The 23,637-nt window shown below is 38.1% G+C and overlaps 1 protein-coding gene and 1 pseudogene across 1 annotated transcript; both read right to left on the minus strand.

Moving 5' to 3' along the window:
• Positions 1 to 9,308: 9,308 nt before the first annotated feature.
• LOC130742609 (uncharacterized) lies at positions 9,309 to 10,254 on the minus strand. Its single transcript, XM_057594709.1, has 2 exons — positions 9,856 to 10,254; positions 9,309 to 9,662 (listed from the first exon to the last, which is right to left on the minus strand). Exons 1-2 carry the CDS (start codon positions 10,252 to 10,254, stop codon positions 9,309 to 9,311), a joined length of 753 nt encoding a protein of 250 aa, XP_057450692.1.
• A 12,446-nt stretch (positions 10,255 to 22,700) lies between these two features.
• The window catches only part of LOC130738766 (protein VAC14 homolog), a 34,807-nt pseudogene continuing 33,870 nt past the window's right edge, over positions 22,701 to 23,637 (minus strand).

Consider the following 23,637-nt stretch of genomic DNA (forward strand, 5'->3'; position numbering starts at 1 on the left):
TATGCATGTGCACTATACTAGTGGTGATTGGTAACTTCTCATTCATTATCCAACCAATTCATGAGCTTTAAAAGTAAATTCAATACAACAAATTCAGGCATGAAGTTTGAATAATTGTTCAATTCATTGTGGTGTTTTTCAATCACGAGAATTAATTAATAGGACAATTCAGTTAAGAAATTACTTAAATTTACATAATATCTTTAAAACATACTACATTTCAAAAAAAACAAAAACATACAACATACAAAACAAAAACCTAAGTTGGAGTCCCGTATGCACAGTTGTGCTAATTACTTGATAGAGAGAGTTTTGTCGTTTATGATGGTATTATCCGACTCAAATATGATCACATCATTTGTTTACGGTGGTCTTGGACATTGGTGTGGAAGGATTTAATTGGGAGGCCTCCAGCCTTCCAAGATACTAGCATTATTAAACAGATTGTAGAGGTTTATCAGTGTTATCAATCTTGTGGAAAATTGTAGCTATTGATGAATGTATGGGTTTCTATTTTTATTGCAGTAGGTGTGCCAGATTTGGCTAACAAGTTATTTTGTTGCTTCCAAATTCCAATTTCCATATTTGGACGAGATTGGCCTTGGATTCCTCTTTGTGATGGAAGTTGTTGGCTTGACCACTTTCATGTTGGATGGTCAATGATATTATTGTGCAATGACATTTAATTTGTAAATATTATTTGTTTTAAAACCTTGTGGGCTTTTTTTTTTTCTAATTTAAAGTGGTGAAATGTTTATTTCAACTCACTTAAGCTTAAATGGTACTTGATGGATTAGAATTCTCCATGTCTAGGGTTCAAATCTTACCGGTACCTAGATATCAAACTTAAAAGGGTTTGTTTTCAAGATTATCTTTTTTCTACCGGGTGTGAAAATATAGAAGATAGGTTTTTAAACCATATAATTATTTAGCCTTTCTCTTGTAAAAAAAAAACCATATAATTATTTTTAAAAAATTAATCACTAAAAGATATATTAAAATTTTAATTTACCAAATTGTGTTGATTTTGCCATGTCGACGGTGTGCATACGGTGACATGGTAAAAGTTACTCATTCCCCTAGTCAATAGTGGAAGGTACTATAGAATGCACCAGATTAAAATCAAATTCATAGTTCACCATTTTTTTCACTAAGGTGATACTCCCTCTGAATAGAAATATATACAATGTACCATATCTGGGTACTAGATGCTAATTTTCACCCGATGATGGAGATCCTCGTGAGTAGGATTGCACATGGGTTGAGTTGGATGAATTTTTAGGCTAATAAAGATCCGAACCAATCAAAATTATTTGGGTTGGGTTGAGTTGGATTTCGCGAATCTTCACCTTCGGACCCAAACCAACCCAATCCGAAGATTTCGGGTTGGTTCGGATGGGTTGATTGCATCGCTATATTAAAATAATAATAAATTTGGAATATTTAATAAAAAATATTAAAACTTCAAAACAAAATTAGAAAAAATTGGTAAATCTATTATAGTACCAAATAGTATAAAAAAAGAGACAACATTATACTAAATAGAATGGAATAGTATCACATAAATTACATATTGCCAAATACCATAAAAAAACGACTACGACAATGGAATCAAGTTAATCAATACGATAATGGCATGACACTTATAATTTAGATGTCTCCATTCTCCGATATGCCGAATAAAATTGAAATAAATAGTGAAGAATGTGAAAAGTGAAACTGTGAAATAAAATTAGGGTTTAAAATTTACATGTAGGTTAGGTAAAATTATTATAAATATATATTAAGTAATATATTATTATTGTATGTTTGGATTTTGGGTTGGATTGGGTGGATTGTTATTAAATCCGATATCAGATCTGAAGTTAATTGAATTGTAATAAAATATGTCTGATTGGCCCGTTTGCCCAATCCAACCCGCACTTTTTCCATTGGATCGGGCGGGTTCATTGGATCTATCCGACCCATGTGCACTCTTACCCATGAGGATTGCCTCTGTTGGGCTCTAATCTCAAGGGTTTTCCCCTTTGGGCCACTTGTAGGCAAAAAAAAAAAAACTAGATCACAAACCCTAATATGAGAATCGGATCAGGATTCTAGATCCTTTCCTACTTCCTAGCCCCAATGATTGCCAATCCCCATTAGGGATGGCAACGGGTAGGATTGGGCACGGGTTTTACAATTACCAAACTCAAACCCAAATCCCAGAACCCAAACCCAAACACAAACCCTTATGGGCGATAAAATGAAATTCATGCCCAAATCCATTAGGTTTCGGGTTGAAACCCAAACCCATTAGTTACGTAAAATAGCAACCCGATCAAGAACCTACTTTCATATAAGAAAAAGTGAAATTCATAGAAAGAAAAAAAAACAAATATTATTCACCATCCTCATCCATCACCAAAGTGAGACAACAATAGTTTAAAATTTATTTTCTCAAACATTCAAAAATACAATTAATCATCAAACACTAAGAACAAAGTTTATATATATATATATATATATATATATATGTATGAGATTTTTTTTTGTAATTTTATGTTTTGAGTATTTTTTGGTTCGGGTTTGGGCGGGTATGAGCACGAATTTAACTAATATCAAACTCAAACCCATAAATGACTACAATAACGGGCAAAACCCAAACCCAAATCCAGTCAACTCGGATTTTGCCTGTCAAATCGGATCGGATTCGGGCGGATACCCATGGATTTGGGCACAATTGTCATCCCTAATCCCCATGCGATCCTTACAATGATCTAGATAAAAAATCCTAAGAAAGATCCCAGGATCCCACAATCCGAATCGTGATCCTAACAATGCTAACTTCCTCAATGATATGCTCAGGCATCACTTGATATAACAATCAAAGAGGGGAAAGGGGGGGGTTAGTTCAAACAATGCATAAAAGTAAGTAATGTTCACGGAGGATACTAGTGCTAGATGAAAAATAGGAGAAAGTGGAGGGGGCTGAAAACCAAAAATAAACAAGACAATACAAAATCACAAACGATTCGCTGACTCAAATAAAACGTTAACCGAAATATTTCTTTTCATACAAAATCCTAGTTACCATTGAATTTATTCACATTACAATAAAATATATAACGTGTGTGCAACTCTAATAATCTAAATACAAGCCCTTGTCATCATAATTTGAGCGTGCTGACTAAATTTCATGTACGCACATCGGATCATTTTAAATTTGTGCAATGATCTGAGTCAATATTCCTTCCAAAACATGATAACTTATGTGAGAGTATTAAACATCATTAGAAAAAAGAACTTCTGCCAAATGAAGCCACGTAATATTTATACAGAGTTCTCTTCAACTGCAAAAGAACAAAGCATATCAGGCAGCAGCAATAGTCCCAAACCGTGATTGATTTTCTCAAAACCTTAAGAGAGGGAACTAAGAAAGCTCTTCCGCATTGAACTTGTTCCAAGCTTCCTGTTTTAAGATCACAAGAATAAATTATTTACAAAATTATTATACTTCAGTGAACAAATGTGGGTAAAATACTGTTAGATTAGATATGTTAAGGTTTTCATCCTTGCTTTTGGGAATTACAAATAATTTTAGCAAAGAAGACTAATTATGTTTATTAATCTGTGAGTTTTACAATAAATGACACGTAAAAGGAATGAGGAAGTATCCAACACTCTTGAAAAGTAGCAAGGACTATATGTACATATTATTATATTAATGATGATGAAAAATGTAAATCAAGCAAGCTAGCAGTAGTTCAATAGAGAGCCCGTTATGATTCAGACTTATGGGAGCTTATTAGAGTTTATCTACAATGAAAAAAACTAGATAAGCTCAAATAATTACTCTTTGATTGGCATCTAAACCGTTTCAGAGATTTCTATGAGAAGGGGTAAAACTAAAAGTATCGTGTAAGAAAGGGTACTACAAAAAAAAGGCATTTTGCGGCAGTTAAAACCGCCGCAAAATGTATAATGAGACGTTTCCTTGAGCGCCGCAGTTACAAGCGCCGGGGGTCGTTTTGCGGCGCTTATATCCAAGCGTTGGAATAACCGCCGCAGAATATAGCGGCGAAAAAAAGCGCCGCAACTACAATGATTTTAAAAATATTTCTATTTAATTACATTGAATTGCTGAAAAATGTTTTTAATTTTTTTTAAAAAGTCAAATTATATATTCAATCAATAAATAAAATGAACCTTATAATCTTTATAAAATGATCTCTTTAAATAAAATGAAACTTATAATCTCTATAAAATGATCTCTTTAGGCTTAAATGCACTTTTGGACCCCCGAGTTTATATTTTTTGCGATTGTTGACCCTGATCTTATTTTTCTACGAATGCAGACCCTAATCTTTTAAAATGTTGCACCGTTTACCCTTCTGTCTAAATCCGTCAAAAACTTGACGGAACCCACTTACCTGGCCTTCCGACGGAAGGGTAAACGGTGCAACGTTTTGAAAGATTAGGGTCTCCATTCAAACTAAAAATAAGATCAGGGTCAACAATCGCAAAAAAATGTAAACTTGAGGGTCCAAAAGTGCATTTAAGCCATTTTTTTAAATCCCCCTTTTATCCACGTGGAAGTCCATATCAGCGTGTTCCGTCAAGTTTTTGACGGATTTGGACGGAAGGGTAAACGATTCAGCGTTTTGAAAGAATAGGGTTCCCATTCGTACAAAAAAAAGACAAAGGTTGATAATCGCAAAAAGTTAAAACATGAGGGTCCAAAAGTGCATTTAAGCCTTTTTTTTATAGATAAGCCATGATTGTATTGAAAAGAAGTACAAGAGGTACTTTTACCCAATACAATGAGAAAAACAAGAAAAAACAATCAAACCAAAAGGAAAAGAAAATAAAAAACGCAGACACAGCTGCACCAAATACCAGGAAAAAACAATCCAACGGTGCTCGCCCAGAAACACCAGCACCTTTCCCACTCCTAGACTATTCCCAAACCAAATAAACCAAAAACCTGTGGTTGCCAGACCCACCCATCCAGCAGAATTGTAAAACCAACTTGGCTTGACCCAAGAACCAAATAACAATCACAATCGAACAAACTAGAATTGTATTGGGATCAAGGTTCTAAATAGCGGTCGCGGTCGCGTTGCGGATTTCGCGATAACGAATATTGCGGTTGCTGCGATATGTGTTGCGTCTATTGCGGTGTGAATGGTTCACAAATTATGTTTAAAATGCATAAATTATGTGAAAAAAATATATTATTTATAACCTATATTATAGATCATGATAATAACTTAATAAAATATACAAAAACTCATAACATATATTTAGGGAGATAAGAAAATCAATAGATGATAACAAAAAAATAATAAACCATGACCCCATGGTGTTGGTTTATTAAATGGCACAAGGGTGCCAACCCAATAACAACAAATACAACTCACGCTACAAGCGAGTTCAAAAAAAAAAACCCACGCTACAGCAAAGGAAATAAGACTACCCACAATGGTGTTGAATGTGGGTAGTTTAATGTTGAAAGTGGGGTTTAATGGTGTTGAAAGTGAGTGTTGAAAGTTGGAGGGAGGAGAGAGGTGTTGAAAATTTTCAACACTTGTGAAACCTGCAGCATGGGACACGTGGCACGGCCTGGCTGGTGACTGCCAGGCGCGTGCCACACACGCGCGGACAAGGCGCGTTATGGGCAGGGCGTGGCAGCAGGCGGGTCCCAGGCGGACCGGTGGTGGGACGCGTGGCACGCGTCGGTTGGGCACCGTGCGTGCCACGCGTCAGAGGAGAGAGAGACGGTCTGATGAGTGACGCGTGTCACGCGTTGATTGGTCCGGGCGATTTTCTTTTATCATAATATTTCCAACTCAATTATTTCATTCAAAAAAAATTTTAAAAAATATAAAAAATTTACCAAAATTCATGATTTTTTTTTTCTCTATAAATAGAGACTTGGTTCGTTTGATTTGGACACAGAAAAAAAAACCAAGTTTTCCATCATCTTATTCATCTTAATCTTTCTACTATCCCCTTTGTTAAGTGTTTTAATTTAATTTACGTTAAAAAAATATTACGTTAATTTAATTTAATTTAAATAAATAAAAAAAACATTAAATTAAATTAAATCGATAATAGTTTGTTTAATTTAATTTTTATCGTAAATTTTAATTTTATGAAATCATAAAAAGAAAAATATAAAATTAAATCAAAATATGAAATAAAAGTGGTGGGGTAGGGGGTAGGGTGTTGAATGAAAAACCATTGGAGTGGGTAAAAGTTGAATGAAGTGTTGAACTGGAGAGAGAAGGTGATGTGGAGTGTTGGGAAGAGAAAAAGTGGAGTGTTGAAGGTGTTGAATGTTGAAACCATTGTGGGTAGTCTAAGAGAAAGTGCAGTAGTACAAGATAGTAATAGAGAAAACGAGAAGGGCAAGGGCATACAGGGGAAAACAGAGGAAAATCAAAGTTATAGATAAGTGGCCCCACTTTAGTGACTCACTAAATCAAAGTCTCTCTGCACTCTCAACAAGTCAATAACGACAGAAAATTAAGTCTGAAGAGAAAAAATCAAGTCTTTCTCCTCTCCTCAGTCCTCACATTCCAGGTCCGATTCTTTCTTTCCTCTTCTTCTCTCTCAAAAAAATCAACAAAAAGTCACAGATCTAGTGACAAAACAACAGATCTGAAAAGATTGAAGGGTGGGTTATTGTTACTAGTTCACCCCAAGGCCAGAGATGACGGAGAAGAGACTGAAGATTGGAGCGGACGCCGGTGGTTTTGCGCGGCTGCGTCTGTCGGTCGGAGCACTAACTTGTCTCAGTTCTCACCGTTAGAGATCTAGAGGAAGAGAAGGCAGAAAGAAGATGCTTCAGAAAAGGGGTTTTTGGGCAACAACAAAAAAGATGTCACGGTGAAAACGACGTTACACGACTCTGTTGCGGCCGATACACCGTTACGTTGCGGCCGATACACATGATTCTGAATAGCACCGAGAAATCGTTCCATACCGGTAACGTTCCTCGCCGATACCGTTATATATCAGCCGTGAATATCCAACCAGCACAACAAGCTGCAAACGTTTTTAACACACCAAATCTGCACATTTTGTTAGAAGTCTCACATTGGCTAGAGATAGAGCATAGATAGCCTTTATAAGGGTAGTGCAAACCTCAACTCTTGAGTTAGCTTTTGTGGTTGAGTATTAGCCTCCCAATTTCTAATATGGTATCAGAGCATATCCTAGATCCATTTGTTGTTTGTTGTGGAGACCTCTCATAATTGGGGCACCCGTTGTTGTTGATCCCACGTTCCAGGTTCAGTCCTGGACGTGAGGGGTGTTAAAAGTCCCACATTAGCTAGAGATAGAGCATAGATAGCCTTTATAAGGGTAGTGTAAACCTTAACTCTTGAGCTAGCTTTTGGGGTTGAGTATAGGCCTCCCAATTTCTAATACCTTTTTCAACGACTACAAACATAGCAAGGGAGAAGTGGACCACTCAAACAGTGAATTTGAAAATCCTGCAACATTGGATTTAATCCAAACATAAGAAGCCATTTGACAAGCTCCAAGACCTCAGGTACTTCAGCTGCTACTTGATCCCGAAAGGCACAGTTGTTACGCACAAGCCACAAGGACCACACGACGGCTAACCAAACTGTGGAAGCACCATCCTGTTGTTGTTTGTTCCATCCAAATATGAATTGGACAAAATGTTCCTTTGTCTCAACCGACAACACAGTAAGTGTACCAAGCCAATGATAGCAATTAGCCCAAACTTTCCACGCAAATGCACAAGAAAAGAATAAGTGTAAACTGGATTCTTCCGCTTGTCCAGATAAACTACAAATCAGTTCAGCTTGGGAATGTAGAATATTGCGCCACCACAGATTAAGCTTGGTAGGCACTCGGTCCAAAAGCAAACTCCACCCGAAAGACTTCACATTTGAGGGCGCATTACACCTCCAAAGTCGCGTGAACACCGGATCAGGCGACAACCCAACAGGGACCTGCAAGAAACAATAAAACGATTTAACAGAAAACACCCCCTTTGGCACGACAACCACGCCCACTTGTCAGGAACTCCATGAACTAATTGAACTGTACTGATTTCATCCATCAAGGATTGAACCCAAGTCAGCTCCCTCCCCACCAAAGGCCTTCTCCACCAAAACCTCCACTCCCAGACCCCATGGTTCCACTGCCCACAACTGTTAACCATCGCATGCTTCAACCGGGACAAATTATAGAGCCAAGGGTAACTATTACAGAGGACTCCAGCCCCTGACCAGTTTTCATGCCAAAATTAAGTTGCATCTCCTTCTCTGACTCTTTTGTTTAACCCAAGGTCAAACCAGTCACCCGACTCATCACACCTAGAATTCTTCACATCATGCCACCAATAGGATTCACAAGAAGGTTTGTTGCCCATATATTTGGCCTTAATAACCCGACACCACAAACTATTTGGCTCGGTGAGAATCTGTCATCTCCACTTACCAAGGAGCACCTTATTAAATACTGAGAGATCTTTAACCCCCAAACCCCCAGCCTCCTTAGGCATACAAACGTCAGACCAACTCACCCAGGCTACCCTTCTCGTCTCACCACAACCACCCCATAAAAATCCCTCATAATGCCCGTACAGATCTTCACCACAGTAGCCGGCATCCTGAAGAACGACATGTAAAATAAAGGGAGGGCCGAAAGCACAGACAAATTCTTCCCCCAAAAGACACTGATTTCATTTTCCACGCAGCTAATCTTGTCTTAAGCTTTTGAATAACTGGATCCCAAGTACTCTTAAGACGTGGTCGACCCCCCACTGGGCAGATAGACAAAAGGAATAATCATCTCCCTACAATGCAGGAGAGCTGCAAACCTGCTAGTCACTTCTGCCTCCACAGCAATAGAAGCCAATTTGCTTTTATGAAAATTAACCTTCAACCCTGAAATAAGCTCAAAGCACCGCAAAACACACTTTATAACTACGACATTCTGCAAAGAAGCCTCACCCATAAAGATCGTATCATCAACAAATTGGAGCATAGACACTTCCTCCACCACCTCCTTGCCCACTCTGACCCCTTTAAATTTTCCCAACGTCACAACATTCATAAATAACCCATTCAGTACTTGTGCCACTATCAAAAATAGGAAAGGAGCAAGAGGATCTCCTTGCCTAAGACCCTTCTCCATCTTGAACTCGCCACTGGGACTACCATTCACCAAAACCGACACATATGTCGACTCCAAGCACCCCCTCACTCAATTAATCCACCTCTCATCAAAATTCATACGCCTCATCATATAGAACAGAAAGCCCACTGGACAGAATCATAAGCCTTCTAATAATCAACTTTAAAAAAAATGACTGGCTTCTTGCGAGTTTTAGCTTCATAAACCACTTCATTAGTAACCACCACGCTGTCCAACATGCATCTCCCACCGAGAAAAGCTGATTTCCTGGAATCAATAAGCTTACCAAGAACAAGTTTCAAACGACCAGCCAGTAACTTTGAAACCACCTTAAAAATACACCCTATCAGTGAGATTGGCCTGAATTCATTCAAACTCTGCGGAGACTTGACTTTAGGGACTAGAGCAATAAATGATGCATTACAACCCCTGGGCCAAACACCCTTTCCCCAGAAACCCATGACAACTCTAATAAAATCCTCCTTCAGCACCTCCCAAAACCTCTGAATAAAGGGGAAATTAAAACCATCTGGTCCCGGACTCTTATCTCCACCCAAACCGCCTCTTTAATCTCATCATCCTCTAATGACGCCAACAACCCAGCATTATCAGCAGGCGACAACTAAATGTGAACACCTTCCAAGCTTGGCCTGTTCAAGAATCAGATCTGAATTTGTTTTCAGAGAAACGACTAACCTCATCTTTTATAGCGTATGGCCTCTCCTCCCACACCCCATCAATCCAAAGCCCAACTATGGAGTTTGCACGCCTCTTCCAATTTATCGTCGAGTGAAAGAAGCTAGTATTCTGATCTCCCTCCGCCATCCACTTAGATCTTGCTTTCTGACATAGAAGTGATTCAGGGTATTTCAGAACCGACCATAACTTAGTGAGTAGCTTCTTCTGGGTTGCCTCCTCCTCATCAGTAAGTCCCATTTCCTCCTCCTTAACATCCAGCTCATTCAATTTGCTAACTGCCACCTCCCTCCTGCTTCTCAAATCACCAAAATTGTCCTTGTTCCGTTTCCAGAGATCCCCCTTAAGTCCCTTTAGTTTTTCTTTAAGCACATAGATCCCTGTACCAGTCACATGCATACCTTTCCAAGACGCCTCTACAAAAGCTGCTAGCCTAGAGTCCTGAAGCCAACAATTAAGGGTCCTGAAAGGCTTTGGACCTCAATTCTGAAACGCCAGGCGCAATAACAGAGCACTATGATCAGAAATATCTCTGTCTAGCACTAGCTGGGAGAAATCTGGCCATATACTATTCCACTCTGCTGAGGTTACAAATCTATCCAACCGACTCTGTGCCTGATTGTTCGGTCGACGCCAAGTGAACTTCCGACCTGCAAGAGGAATGTCAAAGAGCTCCATTCCCGCAATAAAATCATTAAAGTCCTGCATGTCACGTCTCTGAGTGGCCAGCTCCCTGGAACGCCCCCTCCTCTCCTCCATAGCTCTGACAACATTAAAATCACCTACAAGGCACCAAGCCTCTATCTGACAATTCTGCTTCCAAACCAGCAACGCCTCCCACAAGACACGACGATCCACTGAATTGCACGGTGCATAAATATTAACAATTACACACCGATGCTGAGAAGAACCCCAACACCCAATCAAACCCAAATAACATGGCCCTTCTACACAGCTTTCAAGAACAAACAAGTCCTTCTTCCAAATACAGAGCAAACCACCCCCTACTCACCGCCGGGATACACTTCCATTCAAAGTCACTGTCACCCCAAATCTGACTACACATCCTCCTCTCAATACGCTGACTCTTTGTTTCTTACACGCACAACAATTTGACATGGTTTTTATAGATAATCTCCCTAATCACCCACCTCTTGGCTGAGTTCCCCACCCCCCGGACATTCAAAGAAAGAATCTTCATTGACAACTCGTCTGACCCATAACATGAGGCTGGCCACGCAAAGCCTCACCCTCAGCAGCATCCCTTTGTTCAAAAGTTGCAAGCCTACTGATAATCTCATCATCATTGCCAGAAGAAGTAACACCAATTTCTTTCCCCAAAGTCCAAATTGCTTTGGCCTCAGAAGAGGCACTTCCCATACAGTGAGCTTTAAAACTATTATGAATAACAGAATCAGAATGGAAGAGCAAGCAGAATAACAGCGGCGTCGAATGTTCTTACGTAATTCAGAAGCGTTTTGACCACTCTGCTCCGCTGCCTTGCGATCATATGCACCTCCCTCAAACACCGTCGCACCCACCCTCCTCAGTAGAACCTCAAACCGGTTTTGGGTCTAGACCGACGACCCCCGTCCGCCACCTGGATGTTGACGCGCAGCAAGGCCACCACCTGTGTGTAGTCGTACATCAGCGGCGTCCACCGCCTCATATTTCTTGTCCGCAAGTTGCGGTTTTGGCATCTTCCTTCGTGGGTCGTTGGTCGTTGTTACAGCCAAGGGGTTGGGGATCTACTCCAGACCCGTTTTCTTTTGGCAAGTCTCTGGGTCGGGTATTGAGAACCGGCCCAAGAACGTCCTTTTCTCCCACCTAGATCCCCTCTTTATTTTTTACTAAACTATCCCCCACGTGTGCTTTTAAACTTGTTTCCACCGGGTCCACCAATTTATCCACATGTGAATCATTGCAATCATTACCATGATCATTTGTAATTCCATTTTGCACCGTTTCCACCGAAATCTCAGCCGCTAAGGTGTCACCAGTGCCATTAATTAACGCACCCATGATTGGTGCCTTAATTTTCTCCCCCACAATAACTTTTCCATTCAAAAATTGCAAGTTGTTACTTTCCCCCACCGATCCGCCGTCATCGCCGCCATTCTGATCATTAGGCTCATTTCCATCGTCGACTGGGGCGCTCTTATCCAACGACTGAGTAGGAGAAACGCTGTCATCGTAGTCACCTACATCCTCACCGCGTCTCCACCTGAAGCATTCGACAGCCCATCCTTGAGAAGAGCCATCAAATGACCATCTTGAGTCTTCATCCTCATCATCTGTTGCATGCTTACAACGACAAGAGTCATTTGCCACTCCACCTTCTTCTTAAACAATCCTTATACAATAATCCACACCCGCCACACACACCTTTCGAAAAAGTGATATCAGACCCTGCGAGTTTATTCGGATTAACAATCTCTTGCAAACTCCAAGTTGGAGAAGGATGTCGTGTTAGAATCAATGGAGACCAGCACACCGATCGAACGAACTAATTCATCAAAACAGTTCGTGCACATGAAAGGCCGGGTAAATCCAATGAGCCCGCCCAATACAATCGGATCCAATGGAAAAAATGCGAGTTGGATTGGACTAACGAATCTATTGGATGAATTTTATTACGATCCAATCATCTTCAGATCGGATATCGGTTCAAATAAAAATCCACCCAACCCAACCCGAAATCCAAACATATAACTATACTACATTATTTAATATATATTTAATAATTTTACTTAATCCACATGCAAAATTCGAAACTTTAATAGTTTTATTTCACATCTTTACTTTTCACTTTCTTAATTACTATTTCTTTAGTTACGATCTTCCTTCTACTCCAAGCCCAACAACAACTCCTCACTCCTAATTTTGTACTTAATTTTATGGTATTTGGTTATTTGTCATTTATGTCGTACTATTGATTCCATTTAGTACAAGTTTATAAAAAAAAATTCAATTTTTTAATACTTTTTCAATATTCTAGACTTATTATTATTTTAATATAGCGATCTGATCAACTCGTCCCAACCAACCCGAACATCATCGGGTTGGGTTGGTTCGGGTCTAAGGGCGAAAATTCAAAAAATCCAATCCAACCCAACCCAACCCAACCCAAACTGTTTTAATCGGTTCGGATCCTGATTAGGCTAAAAATCCAACCCAACCCATGTGCAGCTCTAATCCTCATCATCTGTTGCCTGCTCTACACCTGTACAACGACAGGAGCCATTCGCCACCCCACCTTCTTCTTCAACAATCCTTATACAGTAATCCACACCCGCCACACGCACCTTTTGAAAAAGTGATATCAGACCCTGCGAGTCTGTTCAGATTAACAATCTTGCAAACTCCAAGTTGGAGAAGGATGTCGTGTTAGAATCAATGGAGACCAACACACCGATCGAACGAACTAATTCATCAAAACAGTCCTTTGTCCACATGTGCAAAGGAAAACCAAAGCACCGCACCCAAGATACTCTATGATCAGTAATCACTGACGGAGACCAAGGGATCACAACATCAAACACGTCCTCTGACTCAAAGAGTGCCGCTTCTAGGTTGAATCCCTCAGGACCATTTAATAGGACCTTGTCATCACCAAGATAACGAACCTGAATATGATTAAAACCAGATAACATGGTCGCGTCCTGTAGTAAAGGAACTACATCAAGGTTCTTCAAAACTCCCACCTCACTTCTCTTAAGCCATTCATCCCCTTCCATAATAACTGGGCCATGCCACTCCTCCGGTGCACTCAACTCCTGCCTCAATCGCTCAACCTGATTATTTCCCTGAGGACTTGCATCAGAGGAAACCACCTGGGCATATGATTTCGTTGTCCTTTCGCTGGCCTTTCGTGTTACACTTGGTACCTTTCCATCCTTATCACTCTTGCTACTAGCCACCCTTCTCACCTCACCCTCCACAGGTCGCTTGCCAAACCTGGGGAAGTTTACATGCATTTTCATACTACCGATCAGAATGGTGTTCAGTTCTTGCTCCAGTCTCCTTGGATTTTTGATATCAGCAAACCTGACAAACCTAAATCTTCTCCCCAACTTGTCTCTCCTCTATGATACAAATACATCCCACACCCTGTCATACCTTTGGAAAACTTGCCATAGTTCCTTCACTCCCCAGTGATCAGGGAAGTTAGAGAAGAAAAAATGCGTGATATCTGCTACTTTGGGTGGAGTAACCTTGTTCTTGAATCCTACTCGTCCCTTCTCTCCCACCTGCCTCCATTCTCCATCCCTCTCTCTCTCTCTCTACCTTTCTCTCTCATAGTTTTTTTCCGAGAACGAATGAAAAACGGTGGTGGTGGTGGCACCGACAACGGTGGCGACGATGATGATGGATGCGGTGGCAGTGGCGTTCGTGGTGACGGTTGTGGCAGCGACGATAGGCGGTAGCAGCAGTAGCTACAGGTGGTAGAGGCGATGATAGCAAAAATGAAACCAAGAAAATAAAAAACATGTCCTTACTAACTTAAAAAAAATTGAAATCGATAACTAATTTTAAAAAATAAAAGGCTTAATTCCTCTTTTCGTCCCTGATGTTTCACGATTGTGCAATTTTGGTCCTCTTATTTTAAAACGAGCAATTTTAATCCCCAACGTTTGTGTCGTGAGCAATTTTAGTCCAACCATTAATTTGATAACGGCAGAGGCTGACCTAGCTTTCATTAATTGAGCTGGCATTGTTAATATATTTCCAAGTTTCTTCAGAAAAACTAATAATAATACCTAGATAAAAATCGAAAGATTCCAAACCCTTGAATCAGGAGAAAAATCATAGTCATTTTCATCAATTTGTGCATTCTTTTGTTTAAGCAATTGGATTTTAGTCTTTTTCATCAACCCAAAATAAAATATTGTTGTTTGTGACATAATTTCTCTGTTTGATATGCATATTGAACAAAATTCTTACAAGAATTATAAACTCAAACGACGTGCAGTAGCTGCCTTGATAATCGTGGAACTCATTACTACAAGTCTTGTACCATTCAAGGTGCTATTGATTTTATCTTTGGTGATGACTGGTCATTATACAAGGTAGTAATGTTATGTTCCTTTGTTTCTCCTTTTCTTTCCATGACATGATAAAGAAGACAATGTGGGGTGTGTGTTTATATACAAAAGAAAAATATCGATAGAATAAAAGGTCTTGAGGACATGTCTTAGGGATGCAAATTACATATTTTTAGGGCATCTCAATCCAAAATGCATGAAAATAATGCATGCACACATCACATTAAGGTATTGATCATGAGTTTGAATATAAAAAACATAATAAATGTGATATATGATGTGATAAGTGAGAGATAGAGAGAAAAATTAAATATGTACGTATATTGTTCGATATCTACATATCATAACTGTGTGAGTATACAACTTAGGTAGGTTATTTACCAACTTAAAATATAAATACTTGGGCTTTACTTTTGGTGCTTGTTGTGGTACCTTAAGCTAGATCGAGGCGTGATACCTAACATGATATAGACTAATACAAACATACAATTTAAATTTAGAGGAAGAGGATGGAGGAAGATTTGGAGGTTTAAATGATCTCTCATAATTGCAAATTGAACTAAAAACCCTAATTTTTGAATTATGCATTATATAACATAAACAAACTTAAAAAGTCAATGTTATTAATTCATTAAGTCGATCATTAAACTTTTAAGAATTTCAATAATAAATCATTTCGCCTTTTTTCAACAAAATTATAACTTAAAATATCATTGGGTATCACACCCATAAAAAATTCTGGATACCACATAATTCACCTTTACTTATTACCCTTACAGTTACATTATGCAATGATTGATGGGAAGCATATATTTTTTAGGAATTTGTCGTGTCCATACAAGAACGCTAGTCTCGTGCTACTCTTCATAGTTTACTATTAGGATATGATTTTGATTAAACTTGTGCGAATCATTGTTCAAAAAAGAAAAAGTAAAAAAATTGAATGTTTGTTTGTGATCTCCATATATTGGCAGACTTGAAACTGAAAAGAAATTAAATGCATGTTTGAAAATTATTCTGTATTTTATTTTAAAGCCAAAATCAATTCAATGGAGAAGTTATTCTGAGTCAGGATTGTACCATATCTGTTATTGCGGCACCTCTAGTTCCAGGAATTTCTGGTATTATCACAGCACAAGGGAGGGTAAGTCCCTACCAATCAAGTGGATTTGTTTTTAAGAATTGTGTTATCGATGGAACTGGCACAACTTATCATAATATATTTTAGGCTTAATACATCAGAAGGCTCCTGTAATTGTAAAGGGAATCAAATCCAGGGCCTGAAAAAATTTTGCATCAAATTGGGTCCTTAGAATTTTTTTTTTAATTCAATTAAGGCCAAAGTGTGCCAGCCTTCAATTTTATCCCAGTCATTAATTCCACGTGGCTTTTATAATTTTTTTTAAATTAAAAAAAATTATTTTTAATTCCAACTCAATTATTTAATCAGAAAAAAAAATTAAAAACTTAATAAAAAACCTAATCTAATAATCCTTAACTAAACAATCTAATAATCTAACTAATAAACTAATATAATAATATAATCTAATCTAATAATCCTTATAACCAATCCCTAATTAAAATATTTTCACCCCCAAATTGAACCAAATCTCAAATCTTCCCCCAAATTGAACCCTAATTAGATTATGTTAGATAGCAGAGATCCACTGACTACCACCACTGCCACCACCGTATCCACCTTCACACTGATCACCACCACCATCTTATCCTCCTCCGTCCCAGCCCTTCTTTCCTAGCCATTTAAACCAGCCATAGCAGAGATCCAACCTCTTTTCCACACCGGCGACCTCAAGACACTCTGGTGATGATGCAGATCAGGGAGCATATGCCAAAGCCATCTGGTACTGAAACCCCTCCTCTTGTCACCGTCGATTTTCACCATGACCCCTCGTGAAGATCGAAGCTTGGTCGCCGCTGAGAAAGACGAAAAACCCAGTAACAGAAATCACCCAGAAATGCAAAAAAGATGAGATCTTTGGTGTTTGTTGATGGATCCATCGCGCCATGTTCGTCAATCTCCTCCCCTTCCTGCGATCTCGCTCCCAGGCGCAAAGGGAAGAAAATAATTAGGAGAAGGAGGAGGCGAAAGGTGGAAGGTTTTAAACGGATCGGTCCCGGCGCTGATAAACAGAGCATGGGAGAGGGAGGAACATGGTGTAGAGGATCGGATTCCATGTGGGATCCATCTTTGGTTTCAACCAACAGAAGTCGCGTCTTTAACAGAATCTCGCTTCCCCTCTCATCTTCTGCGCCATCCACCTTGGCTTGAACCGGAAACACGCCATGAACTGAACTTCTGTTAACCTCTCAAACGAAACTACGTGCCTCAGCCTGCTATCTTCCTTCTCCATCTCCGCTCCAAGAAACACGCCGCCGCACGTTGCTCCTGCTCCTCCTCTGCTTCTGCTTCTGCTTTTAGGGTTTAATTTTTTAAATATATTTAGTTATTGAAAATTACTAAAAGCACCCTTGTTTAGTTAAAGATTATTAGATCAGGTATTTATTGAGTTTTTAATTTTTTTTCTGATTAAATTATTGAGTTGGAATTAAAAATTATTTTTAAAAGCCACGTGTAATTGATGACTAGGACAAAATTGAGATTTGGCCTTAATTGAATTAAAAAAAAAAAATTTAGGGACCCAATTTGATGCGAAAATTTTTCAGGCCCTGGAACTGATTCCCTTTACAATTTCAGGGGCCTTCTGATGTATTAAGCCTATATTTTACTAATCTGTAAAAACTTAACCTACAATATGCAATATAAACACTTGAACTGTAAGTTTAGGCATTTTGTTAAACTTTATGGTGGATTAGTAGTACCATTTATAGTAAAAAAATTGTGTGTAGTTCTTAACTTACTATTTTAAATATGATTGGTTAGCTTATAATGTTTTTTTAGTAGAAAAATTCTAAAATTTTAATGAGTATGTATCCAAACAGGTTCTCCACATAGAATGCTCAGAAGATTTACTTTTCCAATAAAGTACATTGAAACCAATTTCTTCCCTTCCTTTTATTTTCTTCCTCAAATACATTCCTATTGCATTGTTAATAAAGTTGACCATGCTCCAACACCAAAGAAAATATGAAGACAAATAGTTTCTATTTGGCTTAATTGCAACTTTGGTCCCCGACGTTTACCAATACCACGATTTTGGTCCCCCACCTAATTTAATTACATGGATGGTCCCCGACGTTGTAGGCCGTGTGCAACGTTAGTCCTACCGTTTATTTCTTAATGGAGGAGGCTTACGTGGACGTCCAATTGGAGAGAGAAAGGAGGTATGAGGAGAGAGGGAAGCGTGACCCTTATCTGAACCCATTATACCCAAACCCCTGACCTCCCTAGAACGAAGAAGGTAACACGATTTAGATCCATAGGGTTTCAGATTTGGGTATAATGGGTTCATATAAGGTTCACGTGAGTTCAAGTGATACTCACGTGCTTCCCTCTCTCCTCATACCTCATTTTTCTCTCCAACTAGACGTCTACGTAAGTCTCCTCCATTAAGAAATAAACGGTAGGACTAACGTTGCACACGACCTACAACGTCGGGGACCATCCATGTAATTAAATTAGGCGGGGGACCAAAATCGTGGCATTGGTAAACGTCGGGGACCAAAGTTGCAATTAAGCCTTTCTATTTCTTTCAAAACTAGAAAACGCATAAAACCAATTTAAATTCCTTCAGATATACAAGTATGCGAATATTTTAGCTTTCATTTTTTATATTTTTATCATTTTGTTTTATTTGCTTACTTGGGTATTCAGATTTTGATCTATATGAATAATTTTAATTTTACAGGGGTCACCCAATATTCGCAAAGTATAACAATTTTGGACCAGGTTCTAGCTCTTCCCAGCGAATCAAATGGACTGGGAAATTGGGTTTATCAACAATTAATTGGATGATAAGTTTTAGCTTCATTGACAGCAATGGTTGGCTTAAGACCAGCCTAAGAATCGGTTCTTGAAGTGTATTAGAAAAACATAGGGTTAAATAAATTTGGGGTCCCTGAACTATAGCGAAAAATTGGAGAAAACCCTTCCAATGGCAGTCACGACCAATACCTAGGGTGGCTCCACAACTAGCCTATTATATGTACAATGTTTCATATTGTTTGAAAATTATTTTTAAACACAATTACAATATTGAGCTACATGAAATATTTGTTATGGAAAAAGCCTTGTTATTAGTTTTAATGATGACAGAAGGCAAAGTTATAAAAGCTAACAATATAATGTCACTCAAAATCTTAATCGATAATAGGTACGAAATATCACATGTCATATAGATGAAGATACAAGCTACAATATCTATCATACAAAGCAACCATAAGCACTCAAAGTCATATAAAGGATTTATTCTGTGACGATGAGCTAAGTTCATTCACATAAGACTATCTAGCCTATATGAAAGATTATTTATTGAAGAAAATAATGGAATAAAAGAATCCTTAAAATCATATCATCTACAAGGTTCAAGTCAAGAAGATCATCTAAAGTAAAGATAGATCTAGGTTCTCAAATTCGATATCAGAAGATTGAAAAGGTCTCATTGGTTGTGCTGATAACAGCAAGGCTTCTACAACCTTACTTGCAAAGCTTTCACGTTCTAGTTAAAACAAATGTCCCTCTTAGGCAAAGGTTTTGTGGGCTGAAGAATTACCAAGAGTTATGTGCGTTTATAACACAATAGTGCAGTCTAGCATCGGAGAGACCCCATATAGACTGACATTGATTTGTTACCTATTTTAAGTCTACCAGTCAAATCTCAGGAAAGTTTCTAGGGGGTTTTTAAGAAAAAGAAGATGAACAGATGAAAGAAAAGATGAACATACGATTCAAATGGAAAGAAAAGTAGAGAAGATGGAGTAAACAAACTGGAGAGGAGAAGAAAGGACAGTGATGAATCATGCTTGACAGGGGAGAAAGGAAAACAAACTATCTTGGCGGTCAAGGAATCGGGTTTGAAATGAAGATGACTTGGCTTTTATAGAGAAAGGGATTAAAGAGCGAGAAGGGGGCGAACCATCATGTCTTAACCCATGGGGTTTCACCAAACGAGGTGATTCCTTAGGTCACACATGATAGAGTAAACGCCATCAATGCTAATGATGGCAAAGTCTCGGGGCTCGCGTCGCATGTGTCAACAATTAAGATGACCTTTGGGTTGAAAGGATCTGTCGATTGCTTCACATATGAAACCTGGATGAAGGGCATGAGCCGACTAGCAGGGATAACTTGATCATAAATTTAATTAATTGATGTTTACATAAAATTTGTGTAGGAAAATGAGAGTGTAAAGAAGAATCCTAAAGAATTAATTGATGTTGTAGGCGCCACGACAACGGGGTAAAAGTTGATTCTAAAGAAGAATCCTATCTGTATGTATGGACACTCTAGGGTATTGGTCGTGACCGCTAAGCAAAGGGTTATCCTCAAAGCATGTCTTCACGTAACTTGAATTTAGCCCAAGAACATAAAGACATCTTTGCTCTCATACTTCGAGCACAATGTCTATGGGCTGGTGGACTGGGTGAGTCGTATGCTTATAAGACCCACCCAGATACAAGCACTAAAGCTACCACGAGACTGTTATGCATGAGGCGAGCATAGAGTAGGGATGACAATTTTGCCCAAACCCATGGGTACCCGCCCAAACCCGATCCGATTTGACGGGCAAAATCCGAGTTGACTGGATTTGGGTTTGGGTTTTGCCCGTTACTGTAGCCATTTATGGGTTTGGGTTTGATATTAGTTAAATCCGTGCCCATACCCGCCCAAACCCGAACCCAAAGATACCTGAAAACAAAATTACAAAAAAACCCTCATGCATATATATATTTATAAACTTTGTTCTTAGTGTTTGATGATTAATTGTACTTTTGTATGTTTGAGAAAGTAAACTCTAAACTATTGTCTCACTTTAGCGATGGATGAGGATGATGAATAGTATTTTTTTTTTTTTTTTCTATGAATTTCACTTTTTTTTTATATGAAAGTAAGTTTTGGATTGAGTTGCTATGTAACTAATGGGTTTGGGTTTCGGGTAAATCCGAAACCCAATGAATTTGGCCATGAATTTCATTTTATCGTCCATAAGGTTTGTGTTTGGGTTTGGGTTCTGGGATTTGGGTTTGGGTTTGGTAATTGTAAAACCCGTGCCCGATCCTACCCATTGCCATCCCTAGCATAGAGAGATTTTTAAGAGTAAAATGAATCTAAACTACCAAAAAAACGTTCATGTTAATTGCGTTTGTACAGGTTCAAGGTTCATTTTTTTTTTCAATATTGAGTTCTTGACCTACTCGATTAGTTGTTGTTTGATTCAAGTTAGGATGTTAAACTAATTTAAAATATAACATTCTAAGAAAAAATGAAATTTAAAAGAAAAATACTAATAAGATGTTGGTATATTGGTAAGCAAGGTAGTGTTTGTTTAAGGGATTGAAAAAAAATTCAAAATAAAGTATATAAGTTTCATCCAACTAATAAGATCAAATGAAGAAATAAGAGTTAAGAGCATCTCCAATGCAAGGTTCTTAGTTCTTATTTTGGAGTTAAGAACTAAGAACTAAGAACTTTACCATTGGAGGTGCTGACATGGACTCCTTAGTTCTTAAAAATAAGAACTCAGTTCTTATATATGGAGTTTTGCTTTTTGAGTTCTTAGCTTAAAATATTAATTAATTCTCTCTCATTCAAATTACTTTATTACTTTATGAGTTTTGTTTTATTATTTTATGAAAATAAAAAGTATAAATAATGTGGTTGGTGAGACCAAATGAATAGTGGTAAGAACTAAGAACTAAGGACTCATGGTTGGAGCAAAATTGCTTGAGAGTTGCTTAAACACATGTGGCAATACGGGCCCACATGAATAATGTTAAGAACTAAGAAATAAGAACTAGCATTGGAGATGCTCTAAAGAGGCACTAGTATGAGAAAAGCGTCCAATAGATTCCTGCATATTATGTAACGATAAGGGCACATGTGTAAAATACTTGGGGAAAGCTGGAAAAGAATTATCATAAATGGGCAAAGTATCTTTGTAAGAATTCATGCACGAAAACATGTAGGACGTTTGCCCTTTTTTTTCCACAAGGAGGTCAAATGTAACTGTATCTTCCTCTCTCTTTTTATCATTTTTTTCATGCCCTTAATTAGACTTTTCTTTTATTCCTCCCTCTTTCCCTTAGAAGGTTAATGTCTATACAAACCTCACTAGTGAAAGACACATAAAAGGTTAAAGTCTTATCAAAGAAAAGAATAACTTTGTATATGTCCAAGCAAGACATGACTAGCTTCCATGGCTACAACATTATACAAGACATCATCAAGACAATTCCAATGGACAAGGAAAATATGACTTGATTACTACCAAACAAGTCATGGCTTTAAATTAGTGCAACTATGCAACTACTAATACTAGTGAGGGAATAATTTTTGCTCAAAAGCAACTGATGAGGGAATAAGAGTACCCACTAATTAGAATCTTGTATGAAATATATTCTTTATTTGATTATCCTAACCATTATAGTAGCTAATAATCTCTTAAGAGTCTTATAATGTGCTTTAAAGCATATTCAACAATCTCTAATTTTTCCCATTGTCACCTTTTTCTTTTGCATCTAAATGCATGGTCAACTTTTGGACTTGATGCTGCAAGTCCATGAATATGGCTTGACTAGTAGACAGAGAAGAATAGCTCCTAAACAAACTGGCCATCACAAGAGCATACAAAATGCCAAAGGAAATACAAAGAACAAAAACAATCAAAATCAACCCTAAAGAAACATTGCAAAGAATAATATTTCAACCTAGAGGACCAATGTCCAATGTATTTACTCACCCACACACAAACAAAGCAAACATGTAGGGATCAACCATATGATCCCAAAAGAATGTCCAAGGTCCTCTTACAAGAGAGAAAAAGAAAAATACAAAACTATATCATAATACAAAGGAACTATAAAGTACAAAGATTGATCCTAGATACAATCTAGCAAGAAAAATTACAATGAGAATTCCTAATACAAACGTACTATAACAAACAATACAATTGTAAAAGGAGAAAATAAGAAAGAAAGTAAAATAAATGGAAAAAGTGGCAAACTAGTGAATATTCAACATGAGAATCTCACTTTTTTCTTTTTAATTTCCTCTCACTCACCTGCCCCTCACTCTTGTATCATACTTTTTATGACTTTGTTCCGCTTCTTATCTCTTTTCCACCTTTTCTCAAAAGAAAACCACACTAGAAGATGTAACGAAGTGTGAGATTAAAGGTGGTCTTATGGAGTCCCTTCAAACACTTTACAAACTTCAGAGGTAAAATGGAAAACAAACATATGACAAAACAATGGGTAGCACAAAGACAATCAAGAAAAGCTCAACAAGGACTACCCAAAGATGAAAAAGTGCAATAAAACTACCAAGAAGCCAACAAAAAAAAATACACATGGAGTTAGACATGTTCTTCCGTTCGAGAAAAGGTTCTCAACAATACACTGTTTGCATCACATACCCTAGACATATATTTACACTAAGTCACTATCTCCAACTCGGTATGAGGCTGTAAGGGACAAACTCAATGTGGTCAACAAACTCTTTCTCTCCCACCTTGAGTTGGGGTACTATTAGAGAATAGAGCTAGTTAGTTATAGTGTCAACTGGATGTTACGAGCTGTTAGTTGATGAGTCAGTTTACTC

The sequence above is a fragment of the Lotus japonicus genome, chromosome 1 (genome assembly GCF_012489685.1).
Source record: "Lotus japonicus ecotype B-129 chromosome 1, LjGifu_v1.2".
Classification (NCBI taxonomy): domain Eukaryota; kingdom Viridiplantae; phylum Streptophyta; class Magnoliopsida; order Fabales; family Fabaceae; genus Lotus; species Lotus japonicus.

What these genes read in the sequence shown, in the direction of transcription:
- LOC130742609 (XM_057594709.1), bottom strand. Translation starts at nt 10,254, where the DNA reads ATGCATGTGACTGGTACAGGGATCTATGTGCTTAAAGAAAAACTAAAG. An exon ending in CATACGCTATAAAAGATGAG is followed by an intron (nt 9,663 to 9,855) that starts GTTAGTCGTTTC and finishes CCCTTTATTCAG; the next exon opens with AGGTTTTGGGAGGTGCTGAA.